This window comes from Balaenoptera ricei, chromosome 10 (assembly GCF_028023285.1).
Source record: "Balaenoptera ricei isolate mBalRic1 chromosome 10, mBalRic1.hap2, whole genome shotgun sequence".
NCBI classification, from domain to species: Eukaryota; Metazoa; Chordata; class Mammalia; order Artiodactyla; family Balaenopteridae; genus Balaenoptera; species Balaenoptera ricei.
Window position 1 is genome coordinate 8,287,851 of NC_082648.1, and position 25,432 is coordinate 8,313,282.

Genomic DNA, 25,432 nt, shown 5'->3' on the forward strand with positions numbered 1-25,432 from the left:
GACTCTAGGTCCACCCACGTCACTACAAATAACTCAATTTCATTTCTTTTTATGGCTGAGTAATATTCCATTGCATATATGTGCCACATCTTCTTTATCCATTCATCTGTTAATGGACACTTAGGTTGCTTCCATGTCCTGGCTATTGTAGCTAGTGCTGCAATGAACATTGTGGTACATGTCTCTTTTTGAATTATGGTTTTCTCAGGGTATATGCCCAGTAGTGGGATTGCTGGCTCATATGCTAGTTCTATTTTTAGCTTTTGAAGGAACTTCCATACTGTTCTCCATAGAGGCTGTATCAATTTACATTCCCACCAACAGTGCAAGAGGATTGCCTTTTCTCCACACCATCTCCAGCATTTAATGTTTGTAGATTTTTTGATGATGGCCATTCTGACGAGTGTGAGGTGACACCTCATTGTAGTTTTGATTTTCATTCCTCTAATGATTAGTGATGTTGAGCATTCTTTCATGTGTTTGTGGCAGTCTGTATATCTTCTTTGGAGAAATGTCTATTCAGGTCTTCTGCCCGTTTTTGGATTGGGTTGTTTGTTTTTTTGATATTGAGTTGTATGAGCTACTTGTATATTTTGGAGATTAATCCTTTGTCAGTTGCTTCGTTTGCAAATATTTTCTCCCATTCTGAGAGCTGTCTTTTCATCCTGTTTATGGTTTCCTTTGCTGTGCAAAAGCTTTTGAGTTTCCTTAGGTCCCATTTGTTTATGTTTGTTTTTATTTCCATTACTCTAGGAGGTGAGTCAAAAAGGATCTTGCTATGATTTATGCCATAGTGTGTTCTGCCTATGTTTTCCTCTAAGAGTTTTATAGTGTCTGGCCTTATATTTAATCCATTTTGAGTTTATTTTTGTGTATGGTGTTAGGAAGTGTTCTAATTTCATTCTTTTACATGTAGCTGTTCAGTTTTCCCAGCACCACTTACTGAAGAGGCTGTCTTTTCTCCATTGTATATTCTTGCCTCCTCTGTCAAAGATAAGGTGACCATATGTGCGTGGGTTTATCTCTGGGCTTTCTATCCTGTTCCATTGATCTATATTTGTGTTTTTGTGCCAATACCATACTGTCTTGATTACTGTAGCTTTGTAGTATAGTCTGAGGTCAGGGAGCCTGATTCCTCCAGCTTTGTTTGTCTTTCTCAAGATTTCTTTGGCTATTCGGGGTCTTTTGTGTTTCCATACAAATTGTGAAATTTTTTGTTCTAGTTCTGTGAAAAATGCCATTGGTAGTTTGATAGGGGTTGCATTGGATCTGTAGCTTGCTTTGGGTAGTATAGTCATTTTCACAATGTTGATTCTTCCAATCCAAGAGCATGGTATATCTCACCATCTGTTTGTATCGTCTTTGCTTTCTTTTATCAGTGTCTTATAATTTTCTACATACAGGTCTTTTGTCTCTTTAGGTAGGTTTATTCCTGGGTATTTTATTCTTTTGGTTGCAATGGTAAATGGGAGTGTTTCCTTAATTTCTCTTTCAGATTTTTCGTTGTTAGTGTATAGGAATGCAAGAGAGTTCTGTGCAGTAATTTTGTATCCTGCTACATTACCAAATTCATTGATTAGCTCTAGTAGTTTTCTGGTAGCATCTTTAGGATTTTCTAAGTATAATATCATGTCATCTGCAAACATGACAGTTTTACTTCTTCTTTCCTGATTTGGATTCCTTTTATTTCTTTTTCTTCTATGATTGCTGTGGCTAAAACTTCCAAAACTGTGTTGAATTATAGCAGTGAGACTGGGCAACCTTGTCTTTTTCCTGATCTTAGAAGAAATGGTTTCAGGTTTTCACCTTTAAGAATGATGTTGGCTGTGGGTTTGTCATATATAGCCTTTATCATGTTGAGGAAAGTTCCCTCTAAGCTTACTTTCTGCAGGGCTTTTATCATAAATGGGTGTTGAATTTTGTCGAAAGCTTTTTATGCATCTATTGAGATTATCATGTTTTTTATCCTTCAGTTTGTTAATATGGTGTATCACATTGATTGATTTGCATATATTGAAGAATCCTTGCACTCCTGGGATAAACCCCACTTGACCATGGTGTATGATCCTTTTAATGTGCTGTTGGTTTGTGTTTGCTAGTATTTTGTTGAGGATTTTTACATCTATGTTCATCAGTGATATTGGTCTGTAGTTTTCTTTTTTTGTGACATCTTTGTCTGGTTTTGGTATCAGGGTGATGGTGGCCTCGTAGAATGAGTTTGGGAGTGTTCCTCCCTCTGCTATATTTTGGAAGAGTTTGAGAAAGATAGGTGTTAGCTCTTCTCTAAATGTTTGATAGAATTCACCTGTGAAGCCATCTAGTCCCAGGCTTTTGTTTGTTGGAAGATTTTTAATCACAGTTTCAATTTCAGTGCTTGTGCTTGGTCTGTACATATTTTCTATTTCTTCCTGGTTCAGTCTTGTAAGGTTGTACTTTTCTAGGAATTTGTCCATTTCTTCCAGGTTGTCCATTTTATTGGCATATAGTTGCTGGTAGTAGTCTTTCATGATTCTTTGTATTTCTGCAGTGTCAGTTGTTACTTCCGCTTTTTCATTTCTAGTTCTGCTGATCTGAGTCTTCTCCATTTTTTTACTTGATGAGCCTGGCTAATGGTTCATCAATTTAGTTTATCTTCTCAGAGAACCAGCTTTTAGTTTTATTGATCTTTGCTATTGTTTCCTTCATTTCTTTTCCATTTATTTCTGATCTGATCTTTATGATTTCTTTCCTTCTGCTAGCTTTGGAGTTTTTTTGTTCTTCTTTCTCTAATTGCTTTAGGTGTAAGGTTCGGTTGTTTATTTGAGATGTTTCTTGTTTCTTGAGGTAGGATTGTATTGCTACAAACTTCCCTTTTAGAACTGCTTTTGCTGCATCCCATAGGTTTTGGGTCGTCATGTTTTCATTGTCATTTGTTTCTAGGTATTTTCTGATTTCCTCTTTGATTTCTTCAGTGATCTCTGGGTTATTTAGTAACATATTGTTTAGCCTCCATGTGTTTGTATTTTTTACAGTTTTTTTTTTCTGTAATTGATATCTAGTCTCATAGCATTGTGGTCGGAAAGATACTTGATATGATTTCAATTTTCTTAAAATTACTGAGGCTTGATTTGTGACCCAAGATATGATCTGTTCTGGAGAATATACCATGAGCAATTGAGAAGAAAGTGTATTCTGTTGTTTTTGGATGGAATGTCCTAAAAATATCAATTAAGTCCATCTGGTCTAATGTGTCATTTAAAGCTTGTGTTTCCTTATTTATCTCAATTTGGATGATCTGTCCATTGGTGAAAGTGAGGTGTTAAAGTCCCCTACTATTATTGTGTTACTGTCAGTTTCCCCTTTTATGACTGTTAGCATTTGCCTTATGTATTGAGGTGCTCCTATGTTGGGTGCATAAAGATTTACAATTGTTACATCTTCTTCTTGGATTGATCCCTTGATCATTATGTAGTGTCCTTCTTTGTCTATTGTAATAGTCTTTATTTTAAAGTCTATTTTGTCTGATATGAGAATTGCTACTCCAGCTTTCTTTTGATTTCCATTTGCATGGAATATCTTTTTCCATCCCCTCACTTTCAGTCTGTATGTGTCCCTAGGTCTGAAGTGGGTCTCTTGTAGACAGCATATATATGGGTCTTGTTTTTGTATCCATTCAGCCAGTCTATGTCTGTTGGTTGGAGCATTTAATCCATTTACATTTAAGGTAGTTATCAATATGTATGTTCTTATTACCATTTTCTTAATTGTTTTGTGTTTGTTTTTGTAGGTCTTTTCCTTCTCTTGTGTTTCCTGCCTAGAGAAATACCTTTAGCATTTGTTGTAAAGCTGGTGTGGTGGTGCTGAATTCTCTTAACTTTTGCTTGTCTATAAAGCTTTTGATTTCTCCATCACGTCTGAATGAGGTCCTTGCTGGGTAGAGTAATCTTGTTTGTAGCTTTTTCCCTTTCATCCCTTTAAATATGTCCTGCCACTCCCTTCTGGCTTGCAGAGTTTCTGCTGAAAGATCAGCTGTTAACCTTATGGGGATTCACTTTTATGTTATTTGTTGCTTTTCCCATGCTGCTTTTAACATCTTCTTTTGTATTTAATTTTGATAGCTTGATTAATATGTGTCTTGGCGTGTTTCTCCTTGTATTTATCCTGTATGGGACTCTCTGCACTCCCTGCATTTGACTGACCTTTTCCTTTCCCATGTTAGGGAAGTTTTCAACTATAATCTCTTCAAATATTTTCTCAGACCCTTTCTTTTTCTCTTCTTCTTCTGGGACCCCTATAATTCGAATGTTGGTGTGTTTAATGTTGTCTCAGAGGTCTCTGAGGCTGTCCTCAATTCTTTTCATTCTTTTTTCTTTATTCTACTGTGCAGCAGTTATTTCCACTATTTTATCCTCCAGGTCACTTATCCGTTCTTCTGCCTCAGTTATTCTGCCATTGATCCCTTCTAGAGAATTTTTAATTTCATTTATTGTGTTGTTCATCATTGCTTGTTTGTTCTTTAGTTCTTCTAGGTCCTTGTTAAACGTTTCTTATATTTTCTCCATTCTATTTCTGAGATTTTGCATCATCTTTACTATCATTACTCTGAATTCTTTTTCAGGTAGCCTGCTATTTCCTCTTCATTTGTTTGGTCTGGTTGGTTTTTACCTTGTTCCTTCATCTGCTGTGTGTTTCTGTGTCTTCTCATATTGTTTAACTTACTGTGTTTGGGGTCTCCTTTTCACAGGCTCCAAGTTCTTAGTTCCTGTTTATTTTGGTGTCTGCCCCCAGTGGCTAAGGTTGGTTCAGTTGGTTGTGTAGGCTTCCATGTGGAGGGGACTGGTGCCTGTGTTCTGGTAGGTGGAGCTGGATCTTGTCCTTCTGGTGGGCAGGGCCGCATCTGGTGGTGTGTTTTGGGGTGTCTATGAACTTAGTATGACTTTATGCATCCTCTCTGCTGATGGGTGCGGTTGTGTTCCTGTCTTGCTAGTTGTTTGGCATGGGGCATCTAGCACTGGAGCTTGCTGGCCATTGGGTTGAGCTGGGTCTAAGTGTTGAGACAGAGATCTCTGGAAGAGCTCTTCAGCAAGAGCTCTTGATATTATGTGGGGCTGGGATGTCTCTGTGGGTCCAGTGTTCTGGACTTGGCTCTCCCACCTTGGAGGGTGAGGCCCAACACCCGGCTGGTGCACCAAGACCCTGCCAGTCACACGACTCAGAAGAAAAGGAAGAAAATAAAAGAAAACCAAAAAAACCCCAAGAACAAACAGGTAGAACCCCAAACCAAATGGTAAAATGAAACTAAATGGACAAAATCACAGAAACATACACATACACACTTATAAAAAGGGAAAACAAACAAACAAAAAAACTAAAAAAAAAAAGAAGAAAACGAACAAACAGAATCCTAGGAAAATGGTAAAAGTAAACCTAAACAGACAAAATCACATAAAGAAACATACACATACACACTCACAAAAGGAGAAAAAAGGAAAAAAAAAAATAAATAAATAAATAAATAATCAAAATATAAAAGGAAGAGAGCAACCAAAGCAATAAACAGATCCACTAATAAAAACTGGTTAATAATTATTTGAATATCAAATCACTTGATGTTCTCATTGTCAATAGTATGGCAGGTTGTCTGGCTAGAATGCTTCTAAACTGAGATAATATTCCTATGATGTCTGCATATAAAAAGGTATCTTTATTTTGTTTGTGGAAAGCATATATATATCCATCTTATTCAAAAGTGCTAGCAATGTGGACAAAAATAGATAAAATTGAAAGAGGATAGTAACATAGTATCCCTGTTTAACATATTTGGAAGTTCTCTGTTTACCCCTCTGTAAAGAGACCATTCCTGCCAATGCTGAGCCAAGGGACTACTATGACATAAATTCTAGATAAGCATCATTAATCAGAGATCTATGCTGTTTAGGTTGATGCTGAGTCCTGTCCAAAATATCAAAGCCAGGAAGATAAAATATAGCATATGTAAAAGTGGAATAACATGGCAATATTCCCAGTACAGTGACTGGTACCTAATAGAACTTCAATAAATATCCTTTTATTTGTATAGTGAGTCATTAAAATGAATAATATACATGACAGTACCTGATATATATATATTATTCTATGTATAGAATATAAATTATATATTTTATACACTAATACCTAATGCTTTTAATATATTACACTACATTATATATGCATTATATATTATTCATATATTTATAAAATATAAAATATATGTATACATAAATAATATATTCTATATATTATATAGAGAATTTAATAAATCATTTTAAGCCATCAAAAAATCACCAAATAATTAGCAAAGCAAGACAATTACAAAACAATCCAACACATTCAATAACATTGTTTTGTACTGTAAATATTTTTTATTTTCAATTAATCATAAGTTTCAGTCATAAATTAGGTTATAAATTAAAATTATAAAATAAAGATTAAATTAAAATATATTAAAGGGAAAAGATTATACATAAATTAATCATAAATTCTAATGCTGTCTAAAATGAACATGGATTTTTCTCTGTAATAAAAATAAAACAGAAAAATGTTTATAAAGTGAACAATCACAGAGTTCTAAAATTACTGAAAAAACATTTCAAAGTTTCAGATTTCTCCCTGTATCTACATGTTATTGTCTCATGCTAGTACTTGGATACATTGGGATCCTTATTTTCATGACAGCAGTGATTGGCCTGAACTTTTGGGGTGAGTATGGAGTCTTTATTTTTTCACTTTCAGAAAAAAAAAATTGATCTTTAGTTTCTTTTAATATCAAGATAAGCTCCACACTGTAGCTCAATATTGGTAAATTAAACTGGCCAGTCATATATGTCATATTATAAAGTTATTTTTAAATTAAGAAAAATTAAGAAACACTCAAATATAAAATTAACATTTATTCCACATCTCTTCTTATGAAGAACCTCCAGTAAAAGATTGACATTTTATAAAAAATTAATGATGTATTTTTACAAAAACTATGTGCTCACTGGTATCACTCTGAGAGACAATTGTTTGAAAGTATCTGCACTTTTTTTTTCTGAAGTAGTATTTAATGTGTGTATTCTATAGTTGTTCTCTTTGAAACAATCAGACTAATTCATGATTTCTAAAACTTTCTTTCTCTTGAAACCGTAGTTCTTGAAAATATAGGGCTCGATCATTCTCTTTGAGAAAGATGCTATTGAGAGAAAACCAATAAAATTTAACACATTGATGAAATATTAGTAGGGACAATATTCTTTCCTGTTGATATTTTTATTCTAATAAGTTAGTGGCAATTTTAATATTCATGTTTCTATTAAGTTTGTGCTTGTACTTTGACCAGTTTAAAAATATTTTCCATGCTTCCAGTTCAAAACAAAGTATTGACAATAAATATTTACATACACTCCTTCCCAAGATTTTATATTAGAATAGTAAAAAAAATAATAATAACAAAATAGAATAAATTAATAGCACAGAATGAAAGGGAAGAAAATTCTAAAGAAAATGAAAAGCTGATGGAATAGTGCTATTGGCTAAATCAATGGAGAGAACCACAGTTCAGAGAAAGGGTGATAGATAGCTACAGTCTGGATGAAAGCCCTTCCTCACAGCCAAACCCAGGCAGGACACCACTTTCAGAGCTAAGAGTACAGAGTGTAAAGAGAAGTCTAAAGCAAAGTAATTAATGGAAAGACTTTAAGGAACGCTCTTTTAGACTGGTGTCTCGACAACCCCTTACTCCACTTACACTGTGGCATTTGCCACCCTATTGCATCAAAAACAAACAGACAAACAAACAAAAATGCTCTTAAAACATATATATATATGTCTATATATATATATATATATATATATATATATATATATAAACTAGATACATAAGCTAGGGCTCCTCTTTTGTAGAGTGTTGGTTGGTACAGTAGGGTGTATGTCTCCTTGTTTTGGTTCTGGAGTGGGCAAGGGGAGTAGTGTATTGGTCTATTGACTATCTTAGCTATTTCCTATGTCTTTTCTATCTAAAAACTCATGGTAGCTAACCAAATATTACAGAGCATAGAGTAATTGTCCAAAAAAATCAATAAATATAAATAAATATGAGAATATCTGAGACAAAAACACAAAATAATGTCATCTAGGAATGACAATATTTCTTTAAAAATTTCTCAGAAGACAAGAAAGGGGAAAAAATTAGATATGAAATAATAAATAATAATAATAATATTTAAAAATTCAGGGGAAAAAGCAAACTCCCAAAACACAAGGTTTCAGCTTACAAGAGCCCACAAAATTCAGAATAAGATACAAAAATAGATATAAATAGATAGATTATGGATGGATGAATGGATGATGGATGGATGGATGGATGGACTGATAGATGATAGATAAATAGATGATATAGATAGATAGATGATAGGCAGATTAGATAGATAGATAGATAGATAGATAGATAGATAGATAGATAGATAGATAGAATAGATTCAGTGTATTTCAGGACACCATGGGTAAAGACATAATCCTAAAAGTTTACATGAAGAATTCATTTTCTACCAAAGAAAAGACAAATTTGCCTCAGATTTTTAAATGTACATAAAAAGATACCACTTTAACACTGTAGCAGTGTTCTCAGAATTATAAACAAACTTGATTTTAACTTAAGTTTTCCATGCATTCTTTTGGAACAAATAAGGGGATGGGGCTAATTTTAGATAGAGTGAAGCTAGCCCAAGAATGTAATGAAAAGACATGTCAGATTATCAGCGGTCCTGTGTTCCTGAAAAACAATTAATTCAGTCCGTATAAAACAATCTATAGATAATACAAATAAGAAGCTGAAGGAGCTTGATATGGTAAAAAGGAGGCTTTTTGTGTGTGTCTGCAACAAGATGAAATAACATTAATTAAAAACTTCACTGGAAAAAATAATATACAAAAAAGTAATAGGTATGAAGTTTAAGAATGCACACAATATTTAGAATTTTGATTAGTACTTAAAGAAGTAAAAACAGATATGGTAAAAAGTGGTTAATTCCGGGGAAGGAGGAGAGTAGAGGCATAGCAGAAGAGAGAATTTTGAATTTTTATTTGCGTGCCTTTATTTTGTGCTAGTTTTTTATTCTCATATACCTAGATTGCTATTCACTGACTCAGTGATTAGGAACACGGGCAGTGGAGACCAACTAACTGGGTTGGAATTTCAGCTCTGATACTTATCTGTTGTATGACTTTAGGAAAGTCATGTAATCTCTGTGTGACTCACTTTCTCGTCTGTAAATTGAGGGTGATAATAACATCTATGTCATAAGGTTTTGTTTTATTATATTCTTAGATTTGCATTATGAGAAATATAACTAAAAGTAGAGGGAATTATATAATAAATCTCCATGTGCCTTTCAAATGGCATCAACAATTATCAATATGTAATGAATATTATTTCATCTATGTCTCCACCAACATCATTCTCCCAAACTAGATTTTACTAAAGCAAATACCAGGTATCACGCCATTTAATAGTTACATATTTTAGTATGTGATTCTTACAGTTAAGGGCTTAACACAATCCCAATGTCACTATAAGTCCTGTGCTCATTTTCTCTTAATGTGTAACAAATTGTCATACACCTAGCAGTTTAAAATCACAATTTATTGCCTCAGAGTTTCCATGGGTTGGGAGTCTGGGCACAGCCTAACTTGGTCTTCTATTCAGGATCTCACAGGATACAGTTTAGTTGTTGACCAGACCATGCACCTTTCTGGATCTAAGGTTCTTCTTCAAGCCCATGCAGTTGTTGGTACAATTCAGTCACTTGTGGCTGTAGACTGCAGTCACAGCTTTCTTGCTGGCTCTTACACAGGGCTGCTCTAAGCTCCTAGAGGGCCCCTGCATTTCCTTGCTAATGACGAACTCTTGTACATCCTCTCAAGTTATGGAAGCTTAATTCTTCAAAGACAATAGGAGTTATCTGTCTCTTCTGAAAAAGCCCACTCCCCTTCTTAAGTTCTCATAGCTGATTAAGTCAGACCTACCTGGGATAATCTCTCTTTTCATCAACTCAAAATCAACTAATTGTGGACTTTTCTTTAGTCTTCAAAATACCTTCATCTTGTCATATAATATAACTTACTCATGGGAATGATATCCCATCATATTCACAGGCTCAAATCACACTGAAGGAGAGCAAATTACACAGGACAGCAAGCTTGAGGCCATTTTATTTTTTTCCAGCTTTATTGAGATATAATTGACCTATGACATTATATAAGTTTAAGGTGTACAATGGGTTGATTTAATACACATATATTGCAAAATGATTTCCACTTCCATCACGTCACATAATTACCATTTCTTTTTTGACGTGAGTGTGGGTGTATGTTTAAATTTTGTATATACCTAGCAGTAGAATTGTTGAGTCACGTGGCAATTCTTTGTTTAATATTTGGAGGAACTGCCACTGTTTTCCAAAGCAGCTGCACCATTTTACATTCCCACCAAGAGTGTGACTCTTGGGGCCATTTCAGAATTCTGTCTACCACAATTCCTAAAACACGATTGACAATAACCTCTTAATATCATCTACTACCCCGTCAGCATTAAAATTTTTTTTTCCATTTCATTTGTTAGAATCAGAACAAAGACCACAACTGCATCAGTTAAAATGACTCTTAATCTATACATTCTCTTTTCTTCCTTTTATTTTCTTTTCTCAGACATTTATTTAATAGGGAAAAAAATGGGTCATGGTTGTGTCTAATTTCTCATATTCTGGATTTTTCTGTTTATATCTCTATTGTGTCATTTAACACATTCCTTTATTTTATAAAGTTGTTTTAAAAAATAAATATATGTTAGGTGCTTAGAAACCTGCTTGGCCCACAATAATGGCATTATGTGTTAGCTGTTACTATTATGCAAGGCATCTGAGATAGGAATTGATACAAAGTATTGCTCAATAAATGTTTTTCTCCATTCTCATCCCCATGACATTTCTTCTTATTATAGAACATGGTACTTGAAGCTGAATTAACTTATAATAACTCTCTGGACAAGAAGTGTCCACATTTTGCATCCTTCTTTGGTTTTAACATATTAAACTGATCTTTTGGAGTATTTTCAGTGTGTTTTGCAGCTCTAGAACTGTACTTTACTGACCAGTCTATCAGTATCCATGTAATGGAATTACTGTCCAAATGACTCTTTCTCACCAATAATAGTGAATAAATATCCCCTCTCCAATCATAAATTGGGATGTATATTTGAGGTTATTTTATATCTTTTAGCACATGACTACATACTTGTACAGCTGAGATTGGAATCCAATTATCCTGAGTCATCAAATATTCTTGCCAGATTATATTATTCAGGACTGGCAACTCTTGCCCTGGAACAAAGTATATTAATGAGTTAAGGATATATATAATATGTTTGATATATTGAAATTAGTCCATGATAAGTCTTTTTCAAGTCATGCTTGCTGATGTGACTTTGTTTTCCCATCTTAGTTGGACATATTAATTCAATTTCTTAAAATAAATTTTTACAAAATTTTAGGCTCAGAGATGACAGGCTAAAATATTAGCAATGAAAAGTATGACATGCCCTGACTTATAGGTATTTAATTCAATCATTCAACAATCAACAATTAGGCACTATAATTAAAGTACTATATGATAGAAGATTCAATGATGAATATGACAGTCAACTTAAGAAACTTCCAGTCAGATAAAAGATTTGGAGCTGTTCACAACTGACTGGACATGGACAGTTCATCCTTTGCTAAGTGGCACCTGAGTATTATGAGTCTTAGAGGTGGCAGAAATTATGACTGGTTAAAAGTTTTGTTTTTGAGGTGGAAATACGATTGATCATTAGAAGTATAATTTAGAGGATGAAGAAGGAAGGGAAGGCGATTCAAGGCTAAGGCAACAGTGTGAATGAAAAGCACAGGAGAATAAAAGCAACCAACACAATACGATAAGGAATGGTGATGGTAAGTAATCTCGCAGAAATGAAGTGCAGGTTGTAAGGACAGCCTCAAGGAAAAGGAATTAGAACCAGATAGTGGAGAGGTTCAAACAACAGGTTTTTAATTTCTCAATTAGTTATAAACACTTAAAAAATATTATATATTTGTCTACCCTAGTTATGAGGGGGCAGAATTCATTAGCTTTGTTCTCTGCAACCCATAGCCCAAAACCCTGCCTCCATTCCAGGAAATACACAGATTATGAATTAATTATATTCTCGTTCTGCTAATAGAGGTGTCTTTTAATCACAAAAAGTGAGTTGGCAAAAATCTGTTTTCCAGTCAATCACATTTGATTTACTATTCATGCTTTCTCTATTGACTGTACTTTAATTGCTTTTTTCCCCTACATTTTCCTTCAGGAAATAATTATGTGTGCCCAAATGACTCGCTATTGAACCAAGGGAAATGTTACAGGTTTTCAGCTTCTTCTAAAACTTGGAATGAGAGTCAACATGATTGTGCAAAGCTACAGGCATATTTTGCCGGTGACTCAAAATTCAAAAGAACTGGTGAGGAATCAAAAACAGGATCTAAGTGTCCAAGGGTGAATCGCTAAGTGCAATTCTAAGTGTGGGTGGTTTATAGTCATTGCTTTCGAACATTCCTTAATCATAATACAATTGCTATTGTTTATTTTTAAAAACCCTACTATTCTGAAAGAAATGATTATTTACCATTTCATTAATGCCTGGTTCAGTGCCTTAGTCTATAGAAGGCATCAAAATTTTTTAAGATAAATGAATGAATGAATGAATGAATGAATACACTATTTCTCCTATAGGAGTTCATACAGAAAAGTTTAAAATCTGGACAACCTAGTTGGATTGGACTATATAGTACATCCCCAGGAAAACAATGGATGTGGATAAATGAATATTTTGTGGAACAAAAAAAGTGAGTACTTATTTGAGGGGGAGGGATGGTGGCAGTATTGATGTTTTATTCATAGAAAGGTATTTTTATTTAAGCTTCTTTGCTTTCTAGCCTTTTTTTTTTTTTTAATGGCTGTGTTGGGTCTTCGTTTCTGTGCGAGGGCTTTCTGTAGTTGCGGCAAGTGGGGGCCACTCTTCACCGCGGTGCGCGGGCCTCTCTTGTTGCGGAGCACAGGCTCCAGACGCGCAAGCTCAGTAGTTGTGGCTCACGGGCCCAGCTGCTCTGCGGCACGTGGGGTCTTCCCAGACCAGGGCTCGAACCCATGTCGCCTGCGTTGGCAGGCAGATTCTCAACCACTGAGCCACCAGGGAAGCCCGCTTTCTAGTTTTTTTATCTTTCTTCTTCCTCTCCTCCTTTTCTTTTGAAAAATTTTTTCTCTCCTTTTTTTTCTTTTCTACTTCTCTTTTTCTTCTTTCCTTTCTCCCTTTCTTCTTTGCTTCCTCTCCTTCTTCTTTTAACATTTACTAATGGGAATAGAAAGTGTGTATTATGGCACCTGGAAATTATTGTCAAAATGGTAATTATTTTAAAATTGTTAACCTGATTTAAATCTCATTTAAAATAATATTAAGCAAATATTTTCTATACACAAACTGCAAAGATAAAATTCACTTATAAATAAAAGCACCTGGAATATATAAAAACATCCCTTGAGCTGAAATCAGAAAGTGTGAATTTGAAATTTTGCCCTTAGAAAATTCTTTTAAACTTGTTGATATCGATTTTTTCACATGTATGAAAAGAACAATGAAGCTTTTCTCACAATGTTCTTGTGTGAACACTATAAGGTAATACATGTAAGAAGGCTTTAAAATTCTTAAGTATCATATACATTTACATGTTCTCTGTGCTTTCATTTTCTTTACATATTACCCTGCTAGAATACCTAAGATTTGGCAAGTCTGGAGCAAGGACCATGAAGTGATAGTTCATTTCCTTCTGGATATTTATCCATTCCTAGATATTTCTCTTCTCCATTCATTATCGTCTTTCACGAACGTAAAACTAAAGTATTGTGTGATAGTATTCATTCTTTGGACCTGCTTTGATTGCAAACTTGACAAAAATTAGTAAGAAATACCGAGGCTCTTTTTTTCCCCTTTTATTTGGAAACAAATATGTTGTTAGGGCAACATATCTCTTTTTAAAAGCTTTCATTTAATTATTCAAGGAAAAATGATACACAGATGGTTATAACAGTGTTTGGTTTTTATTTTTTTTAAACGATAATCAGTGCCTAGAAAGAATAGTTAAGGAAATAGCTCTCTCCAAAAGTATTCTATTCACACATTTTCCTAACCTTATCATACCACTGAAGTTAACTGAGGAAATTAACAGTTATCTAAACAGTTTCTACTTTAACTTAAAAAAAAAAAAATCCCTAGTTTACTGCTTCACAACTCCCACTGGTATGTAAAATACCTGTCACCATGCAGTCTTTACCAAAAACTTTCATTTTAACATCTAATTACCTTTTAAAGGAAATTATTTATGCTGCTATGTGGAAAATGAATAGATGGGAAGTGAAATTGAAACTGAAGTTCAGTTAGAAGGCTATGACCAGTAAGAAAGAGAAGTATAGTAGCCTGGGCGAGAAGCGAATGGATATAAGGACTAACCCGGAGATAGGATACCCAGGACTTGCTGATACACGTAATTCGAGGGTTGAGAGGGAAGGAAGAGTCAGGGATGCTCCTGGTCTTCAGGCTTGAGCTCCCCTGGCAATGATACTCAGATAAGAGACATCCTGGGGGCTCCCCTGGTGGCGCAGTGGTTGAGAATCTGCCTGCCAATGCAGGGGACACGGGTTCGAGCCCTGGTCTGGGAAGATCCCACATGCCGCGGAGCAACTAGGCCCGTGAGCCACAACTACTGAGCCTGCGCGTCTGGAGCCTGTGCTCCGCAACAAGAGAGGCCGCGATAGTGAGAGGCCCGCGCACCGCGATGAAGAGTGGCCCCCGCTTGCCGCAACTGGAGAAAGTCCTCGCACAGAAACGAAGACCCAACGCAGCCATAAATAAATAAATAAATAAATAAATTAATTAAAAAAAAAAAGAGTTAATTCAGGTACTTATTTAAAAAAAATAAAAAAGAGACATCCTGGAGGGGAGGGGGTGGAGGACAAACAAGTCAAGAATTCCCAAACACAATCACTGGCAATAAAAGAAGGGTCCATTCTAAAACCTCTGCAACATTCTGACTGCTGAAGAAAAATACCTACAGAAGTTTGGCTGGGGGAAACTTTAAGAAATCCAACCATTATTTTAAGATAAATGCTCTAAAGTCTGCCTTTTATCTCCTGGTTTTTCAATGACTGGACCAGTTGATAACATGAGCTGTGCTGTCATAACAAGAAATCAGGTGTATTTTGAAGACTGTGACTCCAAATTTAATGGCATTTGCCAGAGAGATGTTGTCTGAACACCAAAAGCAAACCTGGGCATTTAAAGAATTGGAAGAAATACGTATGGATGTTAACAGTCCCTATTCCTTTTTTTAGCGGAATACAAATTTATTTTTTAAATACAAATAAAAATTTTTCAAGTATTTTGTTCAGACATAAAACTTCAAAATAAGAAAATATAACATTTTTAAACTAGAAAACGTAATTCCCTATCATTTCAGTGTCTAAAAGTAATTCAATTTAATCTTCTAATCCTGCTTATTCCCTATTCCTGGGTTCTAACTCTTCCTGTGTATTTGGTGAAATAATAGACCAGTACATAGATATGGTTATGCCATTATTTTTCTTCGTGGTGGGCTTTTTCTTTAAATACAATCTTGTGTTTAATGTGATTCTACAATTCATTTCCCTACAATCAAATTTATATTTAAGCATTGTTATATTGAGAACTGTCTCACTCCCTAAGTTTTCTAAGTGAAATTCTGTACAAAGTAAAATATCTTCTTTTTCTCGCATTTATCCAAAACACAGTCATATTTCAAAATAAACACAACAGCTCTGTCCACTATGTAAATGCGGTAGTAATTTAACTCCATCAAAAAGTTGTCTGGAGTTCATACTAAGCCATCAGGAATGTATTGTATTCCTGGTAGGTGTGAATCAGAGGAAAACAAGGGATGAATTACTCTAAATTGCTAAGCAATTAAAATTAATTTGTAACCATGAACCAACAATAAAAATAAAACTTATAAGTCAAGTAAAACTTGAACTTTATCTGAACCAAAATTTAATACATCAAACTGTAATACACAATGACATCTAAATTTCATATTTTCAGGTTTTCTTGGTGACAAATGATGAACAGATATAATATGCCCATGCTTGATAATATGCTGATATTTGCCAAGTATTTGCATTTATATATAGTACCAGGGAAAACATTTACCAGTGGGGCTCCTTTTTCAAGAATCTCCTTTTTCACTTATCAGAAAGTTTTCATCTGCAACTAATTTAGGAAGTAAGCCTCCATTAAAGATTTGGGAGAAGGACTGGTTTGTATGTTTCTGTGTGTTTACCCTGTAACCTAGACACTCTCTTTTTCTCCAGCTTCTCTGCCCTGCTAAGTGTCTATGTATTCACCTACACTCACATTCCTTCTTGCACTCAGAGATTACAGTTACCTAGGCAGGAAATTTAACTCAAACTAATGTAACAAAGGCAGGCTTGATATAATTTTTCCCATACGCTGCAGGATTTGAATTTTATGACATATCCAGGGATACATAATAAGCCCATCCTATTTCCTTGTCCTTACTTGGGAAATTGAAATATTTTTCAATAATCTATTTTTAATCACTTTTAATGTTATTCTTCTAGTTTATATTCTATAATCTAAGCTTTGTAATTTTAATACATAATTCTGGTAATTTATCTGTGATTATTACTTGTAGAGTTAGGGTCCTTCCTGGTGGTTTTCCCTTATTTTTAGGATATTGTTGAAGTACATGTCTGTTGATAGGTGATTCTCTAGTAACATTTCTTGAAGCCAAAGTTGCTATAGTTAGTATTTTGTAATATTTACACATATTAAGCACATATGTTTCTCTAACTTTTAAGCTGTAGGTCTTGGCTGACCTATCAATATAGAACCCTTTAAATTTGTTTATCGTCACCATCAATGCAGTAAATGTCATCTAATTGTTTCTTGTTACTTTGTTTGGTCCTATTTAACAGAAGTTTCCTGACTTGTCCTCATAATGGGCAGTTATGTGTCTTGAATTCATGAGGTTCTACTTAAAATCATTCATTCATTCAACAATTTTTAATTCCTTTGTTTAATACTTGCAAAACTCTGCTGTACACCAGAAACTAACACAACATTGTAAATCAACTATACTTAAATTAAAAAAATAAATAACACTTGCAAAATTCTTTATTCCAGCTCTTATTCATTTTCCAGTTTATCTTCTCTATTAGATATTTGTTTGCTGCAAATCCACTTGATATCAATAAATCCCCTGGAACTGTAGACTCCATCAGAATTCAAAAAAGCAAAGGATCCATTCCCACTAATTTCAAACCTGAAAAGAAACAATCGAAATTAGTTTGGGAACTACTTACACCGGTAATCAAAAATAAAATTAAGAATAGAGTAATTTGAAACATTTTATACAAAACACTGAGCCTCATACCCATCGCCATACTCTACCCCCAAAATATCTGGTATATTAAAGGAATGTAGATATTTAGTATTTAAAGACAGAATGTAGGTATATAATATTATTATAATTATTAGCATAATCTGTAACCTTATTTAGAACAAAAGTAGAAAGAGATAAAAATAGACATAGAGAAATCATAGATATAAATATAAATCTATATCTATCTACATTTATCTATCTATATCTATTTCTATTGAAAGAGAGAAAGAGAGTATTTCTAAATCCAAAGATCTATGGAATTTTTTTTAAAGCAGTCCCCTGGCATATTACCTGATATATTTTTAGCCAATGTTCCTTTTTGAAAGTAAGAAACAAGGTTTATATTCATTTGGTACTTTTGAAATATACTCAGATGGAAACCAAAGAGACTAATTATAATAGTTTTTATTAATTTGCACAATCGATGACCATTTTTTTTTCTCTTTTTGTAATAAGTATAATTTGTCCTGTCTTCCATATTTTAAAATTGGTTCCCATTTTTTTTTTTTTTTATCTAACACTTAATGAAATATTAAGGCAGAAAGACATGGGTACAAAAGAAAAGTCATACAGCCCTTGCTTTCAGGTAAAATAGTATATTGCTTTCAGGTAAAATAGTATATAAGTCAGGAAACAACATTCACTCAAGAAATGGTTACATAAATAAATAACATTGCTTATGATGGACAATTGGAAAGTTAAAAAACAATTATATGGTCTCTAACTCTTTTTTTTAGTTAATTAACTAATTAATTTATTTTGGCTGCGTTGGGTCTTCGTTGCTGTGCGTGGGCTTTCTCTAGTTGCGGTGAGCAGGGACTACTCTTCGTTGCGGTGAGCGAGCTTCTCATTGCGGTGGCTTCTCTTTGTTGCGAAGCATGGGCTCTAGGCGCGTAGACTTCAGTAGTTGTGGTGCACGGGCTCAGTAGTTGTGGCTCGCAGCCTCAGTAGCTGTGGCACACGGTCTTAGTTGCCCCACGGCATATGGGATCTTCCCAGACCGGGGCTCGAACCTGTGTCCCCTGCATTGGCAGGCGGATTCTTAACTACTGCGCCACTAGGGAAGCCCTTGGCCGCTAACTCTTTAAAGAAAAAAGAGATCTTACATGAATTTAAAAGGTACAGGTAATACGTGAGCATTGGCTTTGAATTTGCAGAATAGTTGAATTTGAATTAGCAAAAGGAGGGTTTATTAGCAAGAGCTTGGCAATAAAAATAAAGTGAAATAAGAAACAAAAATAAAAGTGGAAAATTTCACTGAGTGTCATGTTAACAACATAGAAGGAAAGTGGGTTGTTCTAGGGTGTGTTTCAATGTGAGAAGACACATGTCACAGGGTGGAAACAGAAAGGTAATTACACATAGAGAATAGGGAGATTTATTTACAATAATGCAACTGAAAATGATTTAAATTTTTTATACAGCACCAGAATAAACCTTTCCTACTAAATTTGAAACTCACCAAGCATTAAATGTAGTGTCGTTTGTCCATTTCCAAGATTCTCCTAGTTTTCTGCTCAATCCAATCCAGTACATAGAATTTCCTGTGTGCTTCTTCAAAAATTTCACAAAAATCAGGAATTCTCCATTCCTTCATATTTTAGAGTACATTGCTAGCATGCTTCTCACCCCAACATCCCATCTTTTATGATTTACATCCTAATCTGCATGCCTTAATGCTTCCATAGCAACAAACAACACAGATGGTGATGTTTAGGTTAGTTTTATCAGAATGATTTTCACTTTGCTCTTTTACTTCTTAAATATCTCTAAGTAGTAGAGTGACTTTTATCAAGTCATCAAAACTCTCTGAGCTAATATATCTTGAATTATCATTAAAGGTAATTTCTCTCTCAAATAAGAAACTGATGAGAAAAACACATTTGACTTCCTTCCCTTCAAATTCTACTGCGTAAACCATCAGTATGTTTTAGTCACAGAGTGAAGGACAAAGACTCTAAACTGATAGGATGTTATATCTGGATGAAAAAATCAGGAGCTGAGCAGTTTCTATAGGAACTGAACTGTATGTTCTTTAAGGGTGACAGAGAACTAACGCTTATATCTTGTTCTGTGCACTGATCCTCTCCCTCAAATCATAGAGGGGTTAAAGGTGTTTAATGGAAAGTATAATTACTGTTAAAATAGGAAAACTCAGAAACTACTTTGAGTAGATACCAGAATAAGAATGTCATTGCTGTAGGATTTCACTTATATGCGGACACTAAAAAACAAATGATCAAACACAACAAAACAGAAGCAGTCTTAGATACAGAGAACAAACAGGTGGTTGCCAGCAGAGAGAGGGGAGTGGGGAGAGGAAAAAAATAGTTGAGGTAGGTACACACTTCCAGTTGCAAAATAAATGAGTCACAGGTATGAAACGTACAGAGTGGGGAATATAATCGATAACTACTTAATATCGTTGTATGGTGACATATCATAGCTAGACTTATCTTAGTGCTCATTTTGAAAAGTATAGAAGTACCAAATCACTGTTTTGTGTAACAGGAACTGACATATGTTGCAGGTCAATTATGCTTCAAAAACAAACAAACAAACTCAGAGAAAAGTTGTGGTTACCAGAGGCGGCAGTCGGGGGGTAGGGGGAATTGGATGAAGGTGGTCAAAAGGGACAAACTCCCAGTTGTAAGAGAAGGAAATGCTAGGGATGTCGTGCACAACAGGGTAAATAGAATGGACCTGCTGTATGTCACATGTGGAAGTGGTTAAGAAAGTAAATGCTAAGAGTTCTCATCACACCAAAAATTGTCTGTTCCTTTAATCTTATATCTATAGGAGATGATGGATACTCACTAAACTTATTGTGATAATCATTTCATGATCTACGTAAGTCAAATCATTATGCTGTACACCTTAAACTTACACAATTATATCACAGTAAAACTAGAAGAAAAAATGTCTTTGCATATTTTCTCCTATAATCAGAAATCTAACTTCTGGGTGAATATGATTTATTCCAATAAACTATATTGAGCGCCATCCCTGAATAGTCTCTCCCCTACTGACTCCTTGCTATTGGACCACAAACCTATTCGTTAACTTTCCTTTATAAACAAAAAAACCTCTCCATTTACCCTGTGCCCCTGGATTCCATGTCCCTCTCCCTGGCCCTCTTTTACTTCTTCCATTCATTGTCTCACATTCTCCAAACTGCACATATTTCCTTCATACCCTCCTCTCCAAATTCCAAGGGCCATATCTTTTTTGTGGGTGTTGCGTTTTTCCCAGGCTCTTCTTGGCAGAATGCAAATGTAAATTTATTAAAAAGGATTTAATAATTTAAGAACATTGACCAAAGGCATTTAGCTATATAAACAATATGCGTTGTGATTAAGGACATAACATCACTAGCTAACTTGCCTAAGTTCAAATCTCAGTTCAACAATTTGTAGCTATGTGGCAATGCCTGGATTACATTCATCTCTGTGCCTCACTTTCCTCATCTTTAACATAAGGATATTTAAATATCTACTTCATAGACATTAGCTGAAGATCATATGAGTTTTTATAGTTAACAGTGCTTAAAACACTGTGTGACATGTATTATTGTAGGGGAGCAAAATTCGTCACCCCAGTATGTGTCTCTTTGGCATGAGGATTATTTTAAGCTGATTATTTTTAGGAAGCAGAAGACTTGGAAATGCTTTCTTTTTACCTCCTCCTTAACTGCCTGAAAGAATTTAGATAAAGGACTTGGTCCAGGAAGTGCACTTTCACCAGAGATATCTACAAAGAATATGGGTTATGCATGGCCGGGGGAACTCTGCCGGACAGGAGACCAAAGTCCACTCTGTGTCCAATTGTCTCTGCATGGCGTAGCAAATATTTGTTTACCAAACATTTGTTTCTCCATCTTCATGTGAATTGCTTCTTCCCCTTTGAAGTTCCAAACCCCTACCCCCTACTTTTTCTCTCTGATGACATATAAGCCACAATAGCCTAACTTGTCCTTGGGTGTCATTTTCTTATAGAGCCCCCATATGTATGTAATTAAATCTGGTTCTCTCCTGTTAATGTCTCATGTCAGTTTCATTCTTAGATCAGCCAGAAGAACCTAGAAGGGCAGAGGAAATTTTTTTTTCCCCGCTGACATTATCATAGACTATTTGCTTTTATCATTTTTATTCTCTCTGTACAAAATTAAGTTTTGAAATAATTGAAAACTTTCCCTTTTCTTACCGTATCCTCTGGTGTATCAATCTGAGTGAGTTCTGATCCCTGTGAACTGCAAAATCTTTTACTAGCTGTCCAATTTCTGGTATCATCAGAAAAATGTAAACTAACACAATATTGTAAAGCAACAATACTCCAATAAAAATTTTTAAAAAAGAACAATAGAAACACGTTCCTCTTACTCCAATCCATTCCTCTGAACATTCCATAGCTTTGGGACATTTTGAAGGTTTTGCAGATAATATTGAAAAAAAAGTGTTTCTACTCATTCTGGTGAATCAATTTTAATTTTTACTCCCATAGTTTGAGGCCTAAACATTAGCTTCACTCATGGAATGATGAAAGAATTCAATTCCTCTGTTCATAAGGAAGACCATTTAGTGGTTAAGAAGTCTATACTTTATTCTATTGTCCTGTTTTCTATTTTGAGAAATGGAACTGCTAACATCTCATGGTCTATATTGACATCCTACCAAAAACAATGCAGAAGGTTTAGTAATCAAGGAAGAGACCTAGAGACATAAATATAAGTTAGTGCTCAAGGACCAAGGTAAGAAATAAAGGGTTACTGTTACCTCAAAGAAATGAAAAGATTAAAGACAGGAGAGGACATCCAAGCTAGGGAAGTGAAACTCACCATCTTGGCAGATGGGAGGGAAACGTCATCTTGGCAGAACTGCTGAAGAGCCTAAAGCAGGAGTATGCCTGGCTTATTTCGGAAAGAGGAAGTCATTTGTGTCCGGAAGATGGAGAACAGTGGGAAAAAAGGTCAGATAAGTAACAAGAAGCTAATTTTGATTTTTTCCATTCTAAGGTTTTGGCTAACATTCTAAGTGATATGGGAAGTTGGTGAATTACTTTAACCAGAATACTGTTTTGATCTGACACATATTTTAAAGGTTCAATGCGTGCTCTCAATTGGAAGGGAACAGGACATACTCTCCCAATCTCAACAAGTATTCCTTTAAAAATTGTTCAAACCCCTGTTCATTACAATCCTAAAGTTCACTATCTACTCCTTCTTTGTTCTCCTCCTCTCTCTTTCCTTATCTATCAAATTCCCATCATTGAACACTCTGTTCCTTTTCAGTACTATTTTGATCTTATTAGGGACTGATGGCAATTCCATCATTAGGAGATGCAAGGTGGCTCTCTTGAAATGTGAGTCACCACTCCAGATAACCCTAGTGAAAACGTACAAGTCCCATTTCACATCCTTCTTTTGCTGACAATGGTTATCTTTTGTAGCATAGTAATCGGAAAAAATTTAGAATATTTTTTGTTCTTGCACAGCATGTAAACCATATTTTAACAAAGCATGTATTCAACCTGCTAACACGTTTTATACACGTTTAAATCCTAGTCCTTGTGCAGAAGAAAGGAAAGATGTTGCCAAAATTTGCTCTGGTGATGCTATACATGACTTCTATTTTTTCTAAAATATATTATTTTCCATATTGTTTGAATCTTTACAATGGGCATGAGACAGAACTGAGCTGAAAATGTAGTTCCGTCATTTAGTTTAATCTCAGCTAAATAATCTAAGCTTTCACTTGTCTATTTATTTAAGAAAAATTGCTATGAAATGTTCACCACTGAGGGGTTGAAAACACTCAGCATAATTCATGATATAAACAATACTCAAAAGAGGATCTCATCGTGTTTGTAAACGTAAATATGAAGGAAAGAAAGGCAGGCTAAAATAAAATATTAGCTATTTAAAGGTGCACAGGCTCTTAATGAAAATTAGATGTTGACCCTCGCTCTCTGTCCCTCAGATACCTGTTTAAATATTATCTGGAGTCTAAATCCCATAGCTGTGTGAGAGACCAGAGAAATCTCCACGCTTTCTTCAAGTCAGCGGGGCTTCTTTCCTCGTGTTCTGCTCCATCTGTACATACGCCTGCTCTGCTCACCGTGACTCATATTGCAAAGCCTGACTCCTGGGCTTCCCTGGTGGCGCAGTGGTTGAGAATCTGCCTGCCGATGCAGGGGACACGGGTTCGAGCCCTGGTCTGGGAAGATCCCACATGCCGCGGAGCAGCTGGGCCCGTGAGCCACAACTACTGAGCCTGCGCGTCTGGAGCCTGTGCTCCGCAACAAGGGAGGCCGCGATAGTGAGAGGCCCGCGCACCGCGATGAAGAGCGGCCCCCGCTCGACGCAACTGGAGAAAGCACTCGCACAGAAACGAAGACCCAACACAGCCATTAATTAATTAATTAATTAATTAATAATAAAAAAGAAAAGTAGGTAAACATATATATTAAAAAAAAAAAAAAAAGCCTGACTCCTTTACTGGTTTCACGAACAATGGCAACAACAAATCCATTGAATGTAACTCACTCTTCAGTTCAGTAACTTGAATAAAGATCTAGGAAATCATGGAAAACTGTACCTGGCTCAGTATGCATTTATTTCCAGGGGATTTGATCTTCGATGGTGATGCAAGGTAAGAAATCCTAATTAGTCTCTGAATACGAATCCCATGGGCCTTCTTTCCAAGTTCTAAATGAGTGACACACCTCTTGAGGCTGAGTGGAACACTCAGTGCTGACCTCATGCTTCATCTCTTTTGTCTCAGATAAGTGGAGGTATTTTTCCTTCCCTTCCCTTTACCCTCCAATCTGGTCCACCGAGGCATGCTGATTCATCAGTTTCGACCAAGACCGCCACTACAGCCATAGGCTTACTGCACCAACTTACGTGGTCCAGTAACACTGTGTAAAAGCTCAGTTTAGTTTCTTGGCTTCTCAGATAAGTATTTATATGAGATAAAAGACATTTAAAGTTTCATCAATGAACTTAAAACATATGTCTGATGAAAAGGAAGATGTATCAATATGAATTTATAATGCATAAAAGATAAGTTTTTCTTTAATTACTTTATTTCCTGTATGGGAAGAACTCTTTATCTAAGGACAAAACCCTTTATGGCTGCATATATATTTTCTTGCATCATCACAGTTGGCACTACTTATGCCCTTCTTAAACATGTAGGCACACTCTCCACTTCCTTCAATATTGAACCTGGAACAAAACCAAGAGATTCGTTCTTTATTTACGGAACTTCATGAAAAATAACAAAGCACAGCCTAAAATATGTAGTGTAAATTCTGGTGAATATGTTTCAAAATGTAAGAAGGAGGAGAGGAAGTGAAATAAGCTGCTTCTCTCCTCTTATCAAAATCTACCTCCAAACTTTACCTGTGATGGTGGGAAGAAAGGGATACGAGGGTAGTAAACATTGTTAAGTTGTTTTGTGAAGGATGGGATTCTTCCCTTTGTACTTTAAAATAGAAATTAACAAATAAATTTCTTTAGCTGTTTAAAGATTACATAGAAGGACAGTGTAACTGACACTTCATTGACCACCCTTCACATGTCAAAAAAACTGGACTATCTTAAGGCTGAAACAGATGTTCATTCATCCACTCTTTGCAACCATTGTCATGGTGAAGTAGGTATCCTTTACTTGATAGATTATGATACACGTAAATAATCATAAATAAAATATCTAGAAAGGAATTCCTAAATTCCTATTTTAGGTCATATATAAAGAGAGGAAGTTGAAAATTCAAAATAAGGAAAAGAAAAATAGAACGGTGAGTCATGATGAATTGCTGGTATATAATTTCTGGTAATTAAAATGCTTTCAGCATTTTTTGGTGGAGGA

At 35.2% G+C, this 25,432-nt stretch overlaps 1 protein-coding gene across 1 annotated transcript; it reads right to left on the minus strand.

The window, feature by feature from the left end:
- Positions 1 to 13,961: 13,961 nt before the first annotated feature.
- Positions 13,962 to 21,967, minus strand: CLEC2A (C-type lectin domain family 2 member A). The gene is made up of 5 exons (XM_059934944.1): positions 21,922 to 21,967; positions 21,767 to 21,859; positions 19,024 to 19,129; positions 17,347 to 17,441; positions 13,962 to 14,044 (listed from the first exon to the last, which is right to left on the minus strand). The coding sequence occupies exons 1-5, from the start codon at positions 21,965 to 21,967 to the stop codon at positions 13,962 to 13,964; spliced, it is 423 nt and encodes a 140-aa protein (XP_059790927.1).
- Positions 21,968 to 25,432: the final 3,465 nt, after the last annotated feature.

Coding starts and splice junctions, on each gene's coding strand:
- CLEC2A (XM_059934944.1), bottom strand. CDS start 21,967: ATGGAATGTTCAGAGGAATGGATTGGAGTAAGAGGAACGTGTTTCT. Junction 19,130..21,766: donor GATTGATACACCAGAGGATA/CGGTAAGAAAAG, acceptor TCCTGATTTTTG/TGAAATTTTTGAAGAAGCAC. Junction 14,045..17,346: donor TATCAAGTGGATTTGCAGCA/AACAAATATCTA, acceptor GGGGAAAAAAAG/AGCCTCGGTATTTCTTACTA.